At 44.3% G+C, this 14,950-nt stretch overlaps 1 protein-coding gene across 2 annotated transcripts in view; it reads right to left on the bottom strand.

Moving 5' to 3' along the window:
- Positions 1-14,685, bottom strand: part of LOC147729263 (anoctamin-1-like) — a 921,928-nt gene extending 907,243 nt beyond the window's left edge. For both annotated transcript variants that reach the window (XM_086959573.1, XM_086959572.1), the window contains exon 1: positions 13,998-14,685. In XM_086959573.1, the coding sequence (XP_086815699.1) occupies positions 13,998-14,046 (49 nt within the window). In that variant the 5' untranslated portion in view covers positions 14,047-14,685. The remainder of the gene's footprint in view (positions 1-13,997) is intronic.
- Positions 14,686-14,950: the final 265 nt, after the last annotated feature.

Genomic DNA, 14,950 nt, shown 5'->3' on the forward strand with positions numbered 1-14,950 from the left:
CGATCCCTAAGGGGTCAGGGTTGTTATGTTCAGTGGTTGCCAAAAACCATTCGCTCCTTGTTTGGTTTAGGGGGTTTATTTTGGCACGGTGAGCTAGCTGGTCTCTAGGCCAACATATCCTATGGGAGTGCGCTGAATCAGTCTACGCACCTCACCCAAAGTTTATGTTGTCCAACAAACGCACAGATCCTATGGTTTGGAAGGTACTACATGACATGGCACTGCCTTCATTGGTTGGGTTCTTATTGCACAGTCTACATGAGTAGTACAGTCATGCTTTCTCAGAGACCCCCTAATAATCAATTCCAAACTGTAGACGTCTGTGGTGGTAGGAAAATCCACCTCAGCTAAGTAGGTATAACATATTTATTGACTGTAGGTTATTCAAGCTTGTAGGATAAAACTCCCTACTTTGTGCTTACCCTATCTACATAAATTAATTCATAAATGTCTTTTTCTTCAAACAATGTCTGAAAACGGCAAAAATGGGGAAGAAGGAGGTTGAAACATTGCAGAGAACTACAGACATACGTTTACTATAAGATTATTACATTAAGGTTACCCGCCCTTGCGGTTGCGGTACACAAAGTGTTTAGAACAGAGGTATTTTATTCATGAGTTGAATTCCCAGCTGCAGATGCTCATACACAAATATTTCAGGCTTACACTGAGAATTCAACACTAGAAGAATATACTCTATATGAAGCACTAGAAATTCCTCTCTTTTACCAAGAGCATATAATTTGGTTCAAAGGCCCCCTCAAGCACATTACAGAAAAGGGGACACTCGGTACGCTAAGCAAAGAAGTAGTAATATGGCCGGTCTTAGCTGCATACATACTGCAACCTGACACTGCTAATTTTACTGCAGCAGAAATGCATTCACTATACAGAGATTTAGTAAAACTTTACTCAGATCTTACACAGTTCATAATGTGAACACTCACAGTTAACCCTGCGTGTACTTTGCAGGCTGCACAACGGCAATTGGCTACTATGGGAATCAGCCCACAAACACTTAATGCCGTTATGGAAAAGACACCCACCAGTCGGGAGCACATTTTGTTCCGGATATCACAAAAAATGAGAATGCAAGAAGCAGTATTTCCCCGTACTGGCCCCCGGTCACGAAAAGTACATTCAGGACCCACATGATGTGCTAAGGCCAAGGTTAAACAGTACAACCTGCCATGGTGTAAACGCGGAAGGCATGCATACTCTCCATAGCCATGCAGAGCACCTTCCTCCAGCCCAAAACATACACAGTTCTGGAATACCAACTATATTTTTAGAAAAGCTGAAAAAGTAGATTGTAAAATGTGTCATACACTGCTCTGGCTGCGAGAAACCTACCCTTCTCTTCTTTGCAACTAATTTTTCTTCAAGACAACTGTAGAACTCTTTTCACTAAGATACCCAGGGCCCACAGTTAACCTAACCCTGACAATGACAGTTCTGAGAGTATGTAGATGTGACTGTCCCCGCTTTCCTACCACTGTTCTCTGAAGCTCCAGTGCAAGGGGTTTTGAAGAACGAGGCTAAATGACAATTCACCATTTCTACAGCCTCCCACCCTATTGGCACCGTTTTTGGCCTCTCTTGGTGGTTCCGTAACAAAGCTGCCTTCAGTGACCCTATAGTGATCTATTGTGAGACTTGACAGTGGGCTATGCAAGTGAATGTGGTCCTACCACCTTTAGGAAGAGTCGCTAAGTCCACTTCTTCTAATTCCACTTCCCACCTGTTTGAAGTATTCAAGCACTCTGATCTAACAAGTCAGACTGCCATAGGGTATATGCTTCCCTGGGCTGCATGTATGTATTAGCGGGCCCTAGTAAGACAGGTTGCTCCATCATATTACAGGAAAGGGGGCAGTGGCAAATGAGTGCACATAGCCCTCAGTTCGGTCAGTAATTATATTTTATTAAATCCATAATCATGTTTTGCAATTGTCTTCATCGTATTGAATCAGACTGCTATGGGTCAAATGCTATACACAAGTTTGAGTATGTAAGACTAGGTATCCTTTATTCGGTACACGTATTACTTTCCTGCATTGTTTCAAAATGACTCTAGAAAACTTGGATACATTTTCCTCCCCTCATATCATTTTTATATCATTTCCGTTTGATGTAGTACTAGAAATGCCCTTTAGGCCGCAGAGTATGAGAAACAGTTTAAGCGCCAGGACACCTACGGGTAACAGTGCGCTTAATAAAAGTTATAACTAAATAAATCCTTACAAAGCAGGTCCAATAATTATTTAGCCATAATACAATCGAGAACGTTGTGCTATAACATTGAGGTCAATAACATCGTTCTGCACTTGGACCGACTCCGCAATATCTACTGACAACTACTTACCTTCACGATTCACGAGTTTCCAGTATAATTGCGGGTTAATGTTAAAACGTCAGTATTGTGATAGAAGACCGTCTGCCCTTACTACTCAAACTGCAGAGTCAAACTGAGATGATGGTGATCCATGCTAAAGGTTGGCTTACATTACTAAATCAATTAGTTCCACTCATTGCAGTAACGCAGACTGACTCCAGTCTTACCATCCAGATATTTCTACTTGTCCTCCTGGATCACCAGTTCTTTGACTAAACAAAAACACTTTTAAAGTCAATCTTATTGGCTCCCAAATGTAGACATAGGTAAATGTAATAGCTCATTTAATGCAAATATAGGCTTTAACGAGAGATTAGGACAGAAAATATTGCTAGAAAACCAAATTAGTGCAAACATCTCATTCGCAAAAAAGCCAGGCATTTTCCTCAGAGACCTGGAAAATTTTTAGACCTTAGTTGCATTTCCAAGAAGGCATGGGTCATGGGGAGTTTCTGTACAAACAGGAGCATCTGCTCTTAGATGCTGTTTTGGCGTCATTTTGATCGGACATCTCTGCATTGGGGTAGTGTGTCTCAACACAGTCATGACTTAGAATACGTAGTACCTTACCTCTCACCTACAATGCTGACTTTTCATAAAATAGTGCATGCACCGAAGGGCAGGAAGAGAGGGGTTCTAGAAAAGAGTAGGTGTCTTACTTGGCTTCGTTTGCAACACTGACAACAAGTGTGTCAGGGATGCAGTGGAAGACGCAGCAGAAAAGGATCTTCCTAGTCCATTCCGTATTATACTGAAGAAAGAAACCGAGTTCAAAAGTGCAAAAATGCAATGAGGCAGTTGTTTTCATATCAATATGAGCTAACAAGTATGGGGTGAAAGCACTGAATCTGTGGTCTTGTACATAAGTGGCACCTCAGGGAATAAGTGTCACATGAGGTGGAATATTAGCTTCCGCCAAATTTTCAAGCTAGCAGTGGATCGTTTGGCGGGAATCAACACATATTTAGCTTTAGATTTTGACTTTGAATGGACCCGCAGATTTTAGAGACATTTTGAAACTGGCTGGACCACTGGCCCCTTCATGGACACTTGAATAGGCTCCACAGACTATGTTTATGTTTACGAAATTTGTATTGCGCAACAAATACCCTAGGGTGTCTCGGCGCATTAGAACTTCATGGGACAAGAGCCAGCAGGTGGGATCATTGATCAAATAGCCAGGTCTTCAGGGATCTTCGGAAGGCGATGAGAGTGGGACTGGTTTTGATCGATATGGGCAGAGAGTTCCAGAGTTTGGGAGTCACCACCAGAAAACGTCTGTCTCCCCAAGTTGAGGTTCTGGTGCGAGGGACTGGTAGTAGGAAAGTGGAGGCCGATCGCAGAGATGTTTTTGGGGCATAGATCTGGAATGCGTTCCTGAGGAAGCAAGGCCCAGTCTCATGTATGGCTTTATAGGCGATACAAAGTGCCTTAAATTTTATCCGGTTCCGGACTCTTAGCCAATCGAGATGGCGTATTGCCAGGGAGGTAGAATGGTGTTTGGGGATGCCGAGCAGGACTCTGGCTGCCGCATTTTGAATAGACTGCAGCTTGTTTAGGACTTGTTCTTGCGCATTAAGGAATAGCGCGTTACCATAATCTATTTTGGAGAAGACCAGGGTGGTAATCAGATTTTTACCTGCTGAGGCTGGAAGGTATGGAAGCAGCTTTTTAATTTTCCTCAGCATGAAAAAGGAGGAATGGCCCACTGAGTTCACATGATGTTTAAATGACAGCTTGTCGTCAAAATGACTCCCAGGTTTCTGGTGGCACCAGATGTCACCATGAAATCTATGACTGATTCCATTTGCAGGTTATTTACATACAGAAAAACTTTTAGAAAGCTACTGTTACTCAAGAGTGTGTGAGCGTTGTACAATTGAACATTAGAGTAATCACCAACCTCTGGGCAGGAAACCAAAGGTCACATAGACAAGGAGGTGCAATGTTTAGTGATATACATACTAGGAATTTATAAACTAAACAGGTGAGTCTAAAATTGTCTAAGGTCAGACTGCACATCCACGTTCAATCTCAGGTATCTTGGAGAAAAATTCCCTTAGGAAGTGTCAGCCACCCCTGAGAAGGACAGAACAGTAAAGTAGTAGTCACAGACCCTGTTGACCATCTGAAAATGTCCGTCGTGGCGGCACCTTGATGAGTAGAAGAGAATAAAGAGGGGCTGATGATGAGTAAGTGACCACAAACACCTGGAAACTACCTCACACAACCGCCTCCCTTTGGTGAGAGTATCACAGATTTCCCCAGGGCCAAATATACTTCTGAGAGAACTCCAGGCCCACTGACCAACAGACCACAATGCTCTGCAATTTTCATTTCCGCACTGTTGTGAGACAATAGGTGACTATTTTGGCCAATCTGTCTGGCTAAAATAGCTTAACATTTAGACTTATTAGACTACACCAATTTAGTATATATTAGAAATAAAAAAATAATAATACCAGGAGCATTCTGAAATTCCATCCTGTTTTCTGATTGGAACAACACTTAGGACCGGGTTTATATCCAGGTGGACCCTATCCGCCGTAATATAAATCCCATAGTATATAACGGGATTTTAGATATGGGTGAATAGGATATCCATCACCATTGTAACGCAGTAACCCAACCACCGAGATCTAAACCATGCCCTTAGTCTTGCCCAGAAGATGGTAGCACAGTGCACAATCAGCCCTCTGTGTTACAACATTTCCTTCCAGGGTCCATCGCTGAGATCTTCCACTCAGCCCTAGTCATGAAAGCGACCTAGCGCCTGGTGCACTTACTCAAAGTGGCTATCCGTTGAAGAATGTCTGATTTTATATTTCTGAAAAAATACGCACTTTGTATTCACGCCAGTAACCAAATGTGAAGCCTTTAATAAATGCGTCAGTCGCGTAGTATGCTGGGGCAAATTTACAAGCCTCTTACGCCACTTTTGCGTCACTTTTTCCATGTTAAAAATGATGCAAAAGTGGCGCAAGGGCCTTGTAAATAAGCCCCGCTGTTTGTAAAGTTTGGCGCACAGAGAATGCATTCAAATTCCAAAATGCACTAATATTGAAGTAACAAGGATTAAAGCTAGCTCTGGAGGTGCCACAAAGCCTCTCTGTGGCGAATGGGGTACTCTTGTCCACAAAACATGTTTCTCCCATGTCCCCCTTTAACCCCCTTTAACCTATGCGCGCTCAGGACCATAAACTTTATACAAAATATCTCAGAATGGACAACCCAGTGGCTTAACCATCTAAGTGGACAATAAACATTAGAAATACCCTAAAGCGACCTGCAGAGCTGTTCACAGCTCCACGCTTACAGATATCCATAAACTACATGCCTTTCTCTTAAACTTCTTCATCCATCACACTGCTAAGCGCTACATCCCATAATACAAACACTCCATTACGGTTGTTTTTATACACCATGCAGAAATACTTCCCACACAAGTAGAAAACAGAGATAACCCACTTCCAGTCACACACCCTAAAAGCAAAAACAGAAACAACACACTACCAGCCACAAATCCTACAAGCAGTAGTGTGCTACTCGTGTAGCCAACCGCTTCAGTGACCCACATAGAAGTAATGAGCACTGCATAAAAATGCAATAGAATACAAAACAATATTTGTATACATTCATATGACTGCATATATTATATGCATGGATATGTCTCTATGTATGTGTTTATTTCACTTGTTTAACAACAAAAAACCAATCCATTTCAACCTTTATCCCGTCTTCCTCTCTCTGACTGACCGAAAACCTTTCTGCATGCATGCTATGAACCCATAAACAACCTTCTCAACCCTCCCCTTTCTTTTTAGCCAATTTACCCAGATAAGGTGCGCCCCCCCCCCCCCCCCTAGTGAAAACACTACTTAAATGCACGACCATCCAAGAGCACAAATTTAACAAAAGTGCCACAACTCATCCACAAGGAAAAAAGAAAGCACAAATCTACTGATTAACTTTAATTTTCATCTTAGGTTCCGACACAGTGAGAACGCTGAATAGTGCTACAACGCCTCGCCAGTGGTAGTAAGCACTATACAAATACAATTCAAAATTAGGATATGTTTGCGTTAATGGCTGAGAAGGAACGTGCATTGTTTTTCCTGGTGTATTATTGTGTCACTTTTCAGCTGTTTTCGTGACCCCAGGTGTAGCGTGTCCCCACTAATCCCGGCAACTCGAACTCGTGAGAGACATTACAGGATGATCGATACACAGTGCCTCACGATTGCTTCTCTCGCCCTCACTCTTTAATGCGTTAGACATACTATAAATGAGCAATGGGGGGTGTCTTCTACTCTCTAAAAGAGCGCGTTTAGGTTTAATCGCAGCCGTGATCCCGTGTGTCTCTCATTTGAGACTGTCTGGCCTGTGATTGGATGGGCTGACGGGGTTACTTTTAGAGCCGGCTGCACTCCTCGGAAACATCTTGGCCGTTTACACAAGCGGTCACCGCTCTGACAGTCTCCGTGGGAATAGGGAGCGAGACACTCCAGTGAGTTAAGAGCCGCTGGGCCTATTAATAGTCCGGCCAATGTATACAAGGCAGCATTCGGGGATGCATTCATTTGTGTGACCCCTGGGAGACGGGTGTATAATTTCACGTCACGGTCATTGTTAAGGCACTTTGCAACCAACCAGGAGGCGCAGCCGTGAGAGCGAGAAGTGAGGTTTTGTTTTGTTCTAGTTTTACATAGCGTGAACTCTACCCGTAGGTATTAGAGCTCTTAACACAACGAGCGCCAGTCGCGTTACAGAATGACACATACACTTTGCTAGGCACGGGGAGTTTAAGTGAATTTCCCAGAATTACAGGATGTTTAAGGTCCCTGCGAGACTCGAACATGGTTCCTTAGGTTTGCGTCGACCTCTCTAGCCATTAGGCCACAAAGCTCGGTGAGTGAGTGAGTGAGTGAGTGAGTGAGTGAGTGAGTGAGTGAGTGAGTGAGTGAGTGAGTGAGTGAGTGAGTGAGTGAGTGAGTGAGTGAGTGAGTGAGTGAGTGAGTGAGTGAGTGAGTGAGTGAGTGAGTGAGTGAGCGAGCGAGCGAGTGGAATGGGACAAGTAAGTGGGTTAGTGAGTGAGTGTGTGGTTAAGTTAGTGTATGAGTTGGTGAAAAACAAAGCGAGTGAGTAAGCAAATGAATAATTGCGTGGGTGGGGTGAGGGAACGTGGGTGGGTGAATGAGTCGCAAGTGAATGAATGAATAGATGAGTGAGTGGAATAGTGTATGCAATGATGAGTGTGGGGTTGAGTAAACACATGGGTACTGCATGTATGAATGATGTGCGCCAAGTATGTGACAGAGATGGTGTACTAGCTGGTTCGCGAATGAATCACCAAATCAGTGAGTGTACACTACACTCACATGGATGAGTACATGAACAAATGAGTGACTGCTTAATGAGATGATGAACTGGTAGGTTGGTGAATGAATGAACAAATGAGTGAGAGAGTGAGCACAGACATGGCTGGGTACATGGACGAATGATTGAGTGCATGAGTGAATGTCTAATGAGTTGGTGCACTGGTAGGTTGGTAAAAGAATGACCAAGTCAGTGAGTGAGTGAGCACATACATGAATGGGAACATGGACGCATGATTGAGTGAATGAGTGAATGTGTAATGAGATTGTGAACTGGTAGGTTGGTAAAGAAATCACCAGGAGAGCTTGTGAGAGATATTCAATGAGTTGCAGAGTGCATGATCTTTTGTTGAGTGAAATACTGAATAGGTTGGTGAGGCAGTGAGTGACGCAGCTGTAGATAATGAATGACCTGACTCTGCTTAGCCAAAACAGACCTATACAGCCATCGCATCTTAGCAGAATCAACTCAGTCAGAAGAGTGTTTTGGATTGGGGACACGAAAAAAAGCCTACAGGGTGACTGTGTTATAGTCAATTGTGACGATCCTGCCATGGTTGACTATATCTCTTCTTGGCCAGCGCTCGAAAAAAGGGGGGGGGGTGGACGTACAGCGTCTTTCCTTCTTCTATCCACCGTTAAATATTCCCAATTACGAGAATACAACTGGTTGGGATGACGTCCAAGACTGGCCTTGGACACAGGTGGGGTACACTAATAGAAGCAGAAATAGGAACAACAATAATTGTTGGAACAGAGGCTGGAATTCTCGCCCCTGGTACCATAGTAGAGGCAACCCAAATTTTGATTATTGGGGGGGGGTTCCCACAAGGAACAGATATGACTGCTTAGACATGGTCGATTGACCAATAAAGGTTACCACAGGGGTCTCAGAAGTCACTGCCGCCCAACTAAAAACCCATGATGTCCCTCCCCAGGTAGAAAACACTAATCCCGTGATGACAGAGATTACACTAGTGCAAGACACGGGTGGTGGAAACTGGTCAGGCCAGCAGCTAATAGAAAAACCCAGTATGCCATGGATGGAGAGCGGACTTGGGCCCACAATTGAAATTACCAGCACAAATCCATACTTGACCCAAATTGATAACGAGATTGAAGCCCCGCCCGTGGGCATTGTCTCACTAATTAGGCAGGAAGAACCCCGTCCAACCAATGAGGGGAACTGTTCGCTAAAAATAACATCATGGAACATTGCTGGGCTTGCGAAAAAAGTGCGGGACCAGCTATTCCTAACTTTTATGGAAAGGCAGGACATAATCTGCCTACAGGAGTACTGGGACCCAGATGAGACCCATATTGAGGGTTTTAGCACTTTCTACGTTCCTTAGATCCAGGGTAACCGAGGCAGAGGCTCTGGGGGACTGTGCATTTTTACTTCTAACCTCTGTAACGTAGAACAGAACATGTATGAGGCAAGCGGGCCAAAAGCAGGTGTAGGGAGCTCATTACAAGGCCTGTTTTTTAAATCAAATGGGCGATCCTTTTTTCTGATAAACCTTTATAATAACGTGCCAAAAGTTGAGGTTAAAACTTTAATAGCGGAACTGGACTCACTGCTAAAGAGAGGCGTCCAGGCGGCAGACTGCTTACTCATAGCAGGGGATTTTAATTGTCACCTATGTCCCTATAGTCAAACAAAAAACTGTGGCATTTTTGACTTAAAAGGGGATCCCACTACGCACTTTGAACATTCCTTAGGGGGAAATTTGTTAAATCAATTCATGCATGAATGGGATTTGGCCTTTGCAAATGAACTCTGCCAGCCACCCGTAGCGTTTCAAACAACTTTTTTTGGCCATGGGGCAGGCACTGTAATTGACTTTATCTTAGTTTCCAACAGGAATCAAGGCTGGGTGGGGGGCTTTGATACGGAGGGTCTAGCAATAAGCGACCATTTTCCTATCAGTACCTCCCTTAAACTAGGGAAATCTGGTACCCAAAAAATAAGTACCACGAATATACTGCATGGTCGTTCAGTGGCGTTGGCCAGGAAAAATGGCTACGCTATTAAATGGGCAAAAATTGAACCCACGAACTTTCTGAAAGATTTATTACAGAAAGAATCTAGACAATTTACCACCTGTCTGGAACTAAGTACCAACCCCGAGCAAATAATACAGGCATATGATGAGATTAAAGCCACAATAAACGCTAAGCTAACTAAAAAATTATAGGCAGGGGATGAAACGAGAATACATGGCTGGTTTAATCGAGCCTGTGCTAATGCACACAAAGCACTGTTACAGGCTTTAAAGACCGTACCTAGGGATAGCGGCCGAGTCAAGGAGGCTAGACAAGCTTACAAGCTGACCCTCCTAACTAGGAAGAAAGAACTTAAAAACGCAGCTTGGGAAGCCCTGATAAAGGCAAGTGCATTAAGGGACAACACGTCTTTCTGGAAAGAAATTAATGCCCCCTTCTTTCTGGATAGGAAGGTAGACTCCCTGGAAATAGGCATATCGGAAGATGTCTGGGTCAATCATTTTACCTCCCTCTATAAGAAAGAATCACTTGTTTTGATCCCACAAGAGGAGATGGATGCGGGGAGAGAGTTTCTTTCACAGCCACAGGGAAATTTTCCACTAAAAGTAATGTTCACCCCTGCAGACCTGGAACAAGCGATCTCCCAGAGCGCAAGTTTAAAGGCCCCAGGGCCTGATGGAGTCCCCATTGATTTGTTTAAAGGGAACGTAGATCTCTGGGCCCCCTTACTAGCAAATGTCCTCAATGCTTACACCAAACTAGGCTTTCCCAACACATGGAATGAAGCGATAGTCATCCCAATATTTAAAAAAGGGGACAGACATGACCCAAAATGTTATCGCCCCATTTCCCTGTTAGATAATTTAATGAAGGTAGCAGGCAGGGTGCTGCTAACCAAATTACAAACCTGGTCCAAGAGCAACGGGATACTTTCAAAATTCCAATACGGTTTTAAGTCGGGCGTGGGAACCATAGAGCAGGGTTTAAACCTGTCCCTCATAATAAATAAATACATTGGATCAAAAAAAGGGAACCTGTTCCTAACATTCGTCGACTTAACCTCGGCATTCGATTGTTTGGATCATGGAATCTTGTGGAAAACCCTGACCAAAATGGGGATAGATAAAAACATTTTAAGTTTTATTCAGGAACTGTACAGAGACGCAGGCGCCACGGTGAGATTTGGCAAAAATGGCGAGCAAACCAGAAAATTTCCAATAGCAAAGGGTGTTCGCCAGGGCTGCATTCTTGCACCGTTTTTATTTAATTTGTACATAAACGAGGTAGCAGTTTCCATGAATGATCTGGAGGTGGACTACCCTAAGATAAACGGACTCGCAGTCCCACTATTGTTATACGCTGATGATGCGGTGATTATGGCACGCACTCAGCGGGGACTCCAAAAGGCACTAACGGGCTTTGCAACCTTTATGAGCTCTAGAGGCCTAATAATAAACGTGGGGAAAACTTTTACGATGTCATGCACCACCAGAAAAAAAGTTCCGGACTGCAAAACCTTTGTTAATGATTCAAAGATAGCAATGTCCAAAACCTTTTCTTATTTGGGTATTATTTTTAATAATAGGGGGACATGGTCTGCAGCGATTACCTCCCGGAATTTGGCCTTTGCCCGCGCAATAGGGGCGGTTAAGCAATTTGCCAAAAAACTTGGCGGGAAACCGGTAGACACACTACTTAAGATTTATGCAGCAAAATGTGTGTCTACAGCTGTCTATGGGGCGGGGATTTGGGGACTTGCAGATAGCTCTGAAATCCAAAGGGTGGAGAATGCTTTCCTGAGGTATCTCCTAGGAGTTCCGCGTTCCACATCTACTACTATTTGCCACAACGAACTTGACAGATCCCATATTAGTGATCTGATAAAGATAGCGCCAGTCATGTTGTGGCATAAGATCTGGACATGCGAGGACACGACCTTCAATAGGGAAGTAATTCATGATTGTCTGCAGCAAGCGAATGGCGCTAAACAGCCATGGCTGGCCTATGTTAAAAAATTCCTGAACTCCATCGGCCAACCAGAATTCTTTTTAGACCCAACCTCATGTGCCCAAATCCCAAAAAAAGTATTAAAAGAGACATGTCTTGGTCTACTGGAGGAGAGGAGATATTATCTGGATGGGAATAAGTCTACTATTATAGCCCACCGCCAGATCCTCCATGATCATGGCCTTCATCCTTATTTGGCGCCAAATTTCTCTTGTTATCACAGAATGCTTTTAGCACGTTTGAGGACAGATTCCTTTTTCAGGCTAATAACGTTCCCTGTCCCAAATGATTGGTCAGTGAAACTGATAAAATGCCCGTGTGACGGAGTAGCCACCCAGACTAACATACATTGTATCCTTTTCTGCAAGTATTATCAGTGGGGGAGGAAAAAACATCTGTTGCCACTACTAAAGCTGTGGGGCCTGAGAAGTTGTAAAGCAGCCCTCCATAGATTGTATTTGCTCCAAGATGAGCTTACTATTGTAGTGGTGATAAAATTTTTGTCGTTCATTATAAAATGCAGAGGAACTATGAGAAGCGATTAGAAGGCTGAGGGTTTGTAGGAGTATTATTCTGTGCCTAATAACACCACATAATACATAAATATGCTATATTTACCTCAACCTTTCTATCAAGCTAATGAATTAATTTTTGTACCAAACGTTTTTAGGAAAAATTTGTATGGCTTTTAATACTAGATTAATTGAATGACTAGAGTAAGAATAGGAACTTCTTGCAACGATCTCCTTTTCAGTACTTAAATGTTTAATGTTTGTGTTTTAATTGTATTTTGTAATGTTTGCTTATATGGTGTTTGTCAAATACCGAATAAAGCTATCTTTGAATTGAATTGAGTGAGTACATGAGCTGTGTCAGTGTGTAGAGTGAGGTGGTGAGTGAATGACAAGGTGAGCAACCGAGAGCATGAAAATGACTTTCATTTACTTCACAGTCCGCTCCAGGAGCAGAAAGCAACACACAGAAAAGATCAACACCTGCTTTTGCACACACGAATATACTTACCAGACATATCATTAATGACGTCCACCACAATTGCATAATATTTCTTAAAATATTTATATATATTTTATCACGATTGAAAACTGTGATCAGTTTATGAGAATTCGAAAAATCAAAAAATCACCAAATGCTGGATCTTATGCCAAACAAGTAAAACTATACTTCTAAACAGTCGCCCTGTTCTTGTTTGTCAAACCACGAGACCTGCGTTAATCTCAGCTCCACCCATGAGCACGGTGTGTGATCAGGGGCGAAGCTTTTTTGTCCTCACACACCTATCAAAACTGGAAGCGCTTAGAAATGTACAAAACAAAGGTTGTAAGAAATTAACATTTGCTGTTCTGTAGATAGATGTTCACGTTCCCTGAGCTGCATCTGTAGACACTCGTCCAGCAAAGAAGCGCATTGAAGCAAGTCGTGTGTATGAGATGTTCTACCCATTCTGCTTCATTCATTCAATGTGTCATCCCTGCGCACTCTGAGATTCTGCCAAGCAGCTCTGGCATCAGCAGAACGCCGGGATCTGATTTCCAGAATGCATGCACTTTCCGCTATTTTTAGGAAGTGTCGACTCACTTATTGCAATCCATCGCAACGAACCTTCGCATCCTGCTGTAATGTTAACTCCTTGCCTGCCGAGCTGCCCACATAATGAAAGTAACCGGCTTTCTACGGTCATTAATTCTGTTGTTTCGGTGCTCGGTGAGGCTTCCGGTTTGTACTGGCAATAGAACGGAGCAACATGAAAATAGAGTGACTTGAACAGGATCACACAATATGGTCAAGTGGGGTAGCTGGGATTGGAACTCGAGTTTGGATTTCGATGTGCATAAAACTACTTTCTTCCTTGGTGTGTACATATTATGCCATTTGGTAGAAGTGAGGAGTGTCGGTGCGTAATATTTTGATGGAGGGTTAGATGCTTGTCTGAAATGATGTATTAGGTGTCAGTTTAAGTTACCATAACGCTTTTTGAATCGCGGTTTGGATGGACTGTTGCTCTCGAACAGTTGTTAGTTATTATTAATCACCCCCACCCCCATGAGTTTATTTGATTACTGTTCCTGTAACAGAGCTAGCCCCTCGAATAAAACCACAGCTCTATAGCGCTCATTATGACAGAAACAGCCTGTCCCACTGCAGCGCTCACACACGTGCGGGTCAGAGCGTCGTGCACTTGACCCCAGCACTCACCTGAAGTGCTGTCACCCCCGGGGTGCCGTTGGCGCTCGTCCGTGTCCATCCCTGGGCGGTGGGCGCGCGCTCCGAGTCCCTGCTGCCTGCCACGGGGAGCCTTGTTTTATCGCATGTGTCTCGCGGGTTACTTGCTGCGGGTTAGCGCCTCAGTGGAGTGTGTACTGTAAACGGACGTGAAACTCTGACATGTTGTCATCCACGGCTTGGCCACACCTATCAGCTTGCACACCTGCGGCCCCCTCCCAAAACACGGCGCTGTCAAGAAAACACAGGCGCTGGAGGTGCGGGGCAGCCCCGCCGCGGCGCGGACTGGGGAGGGCAGCGGCTAGAAGCCCGCTGACAGGTCCGAGCCCTCCTCCTCCGTGCGCACAGAAAGTTGCGCGAACTGCTGTCACTTGCAAAGTATGCCACAGGAGACCCCCCGGGTAAACTGAAGGGGGTGGGAGAGGCTCCGACAGCCTGATGTCTCTTTTAAAGCCCCTGACACCTCTTTCCTCTTGAGATCCAGCAGCCAAGCCTAAAGCATCTCGCAGGCAGGTGACGAGTGAAAGGCTGGCTCAGTTGTTGGTGAACATGTTTTGGGAATGAAGAGGTCAGAGGTAAAAGAGAGACCCCCCTTCTTTTACTGGGATTAGGCAGAGCGGCCACTTCTTGGCCGTAGTCTCTTCTGCTGCAGTTATGGTCTGGTCCTAAGAGTAACAATGAACAGGGCTGTCTCTTTAAATAGACACGGCTCTCGTGCCAGGGCGGCGTGTGCACAGTCTCTCCCACCCGGACTATGTCTCCGACGGTCTTCCGTCTCATCCGAGGGGCTGCGCCGCCAAGGCAGTCACATACTCCCTGTGCGGGGGAGGAGGGCGCGTGTCAGTGGTGGGAACATGCCCAGCACCACACGTGACCCCTTCCCATAAATATTTAGGACCCGCCACTGCCTCAGAGCCGGTGTTCCT

This window comes from Lissotriton vulgaris, chromosome 2_2 (genome assembly GCF_964263255.1).
Source record: "Lissotriton vulgaris chromosome 2_2, aLisVul1.2, whole genome shotgun sequence".
In the NCBI taxonomy this organism is placed as follows: Eukaryota; Metazoa; Chordata; class Amphibia; order Caudata; family Salamandridae; genus Lissotriton; species Lissotriton vulgaris.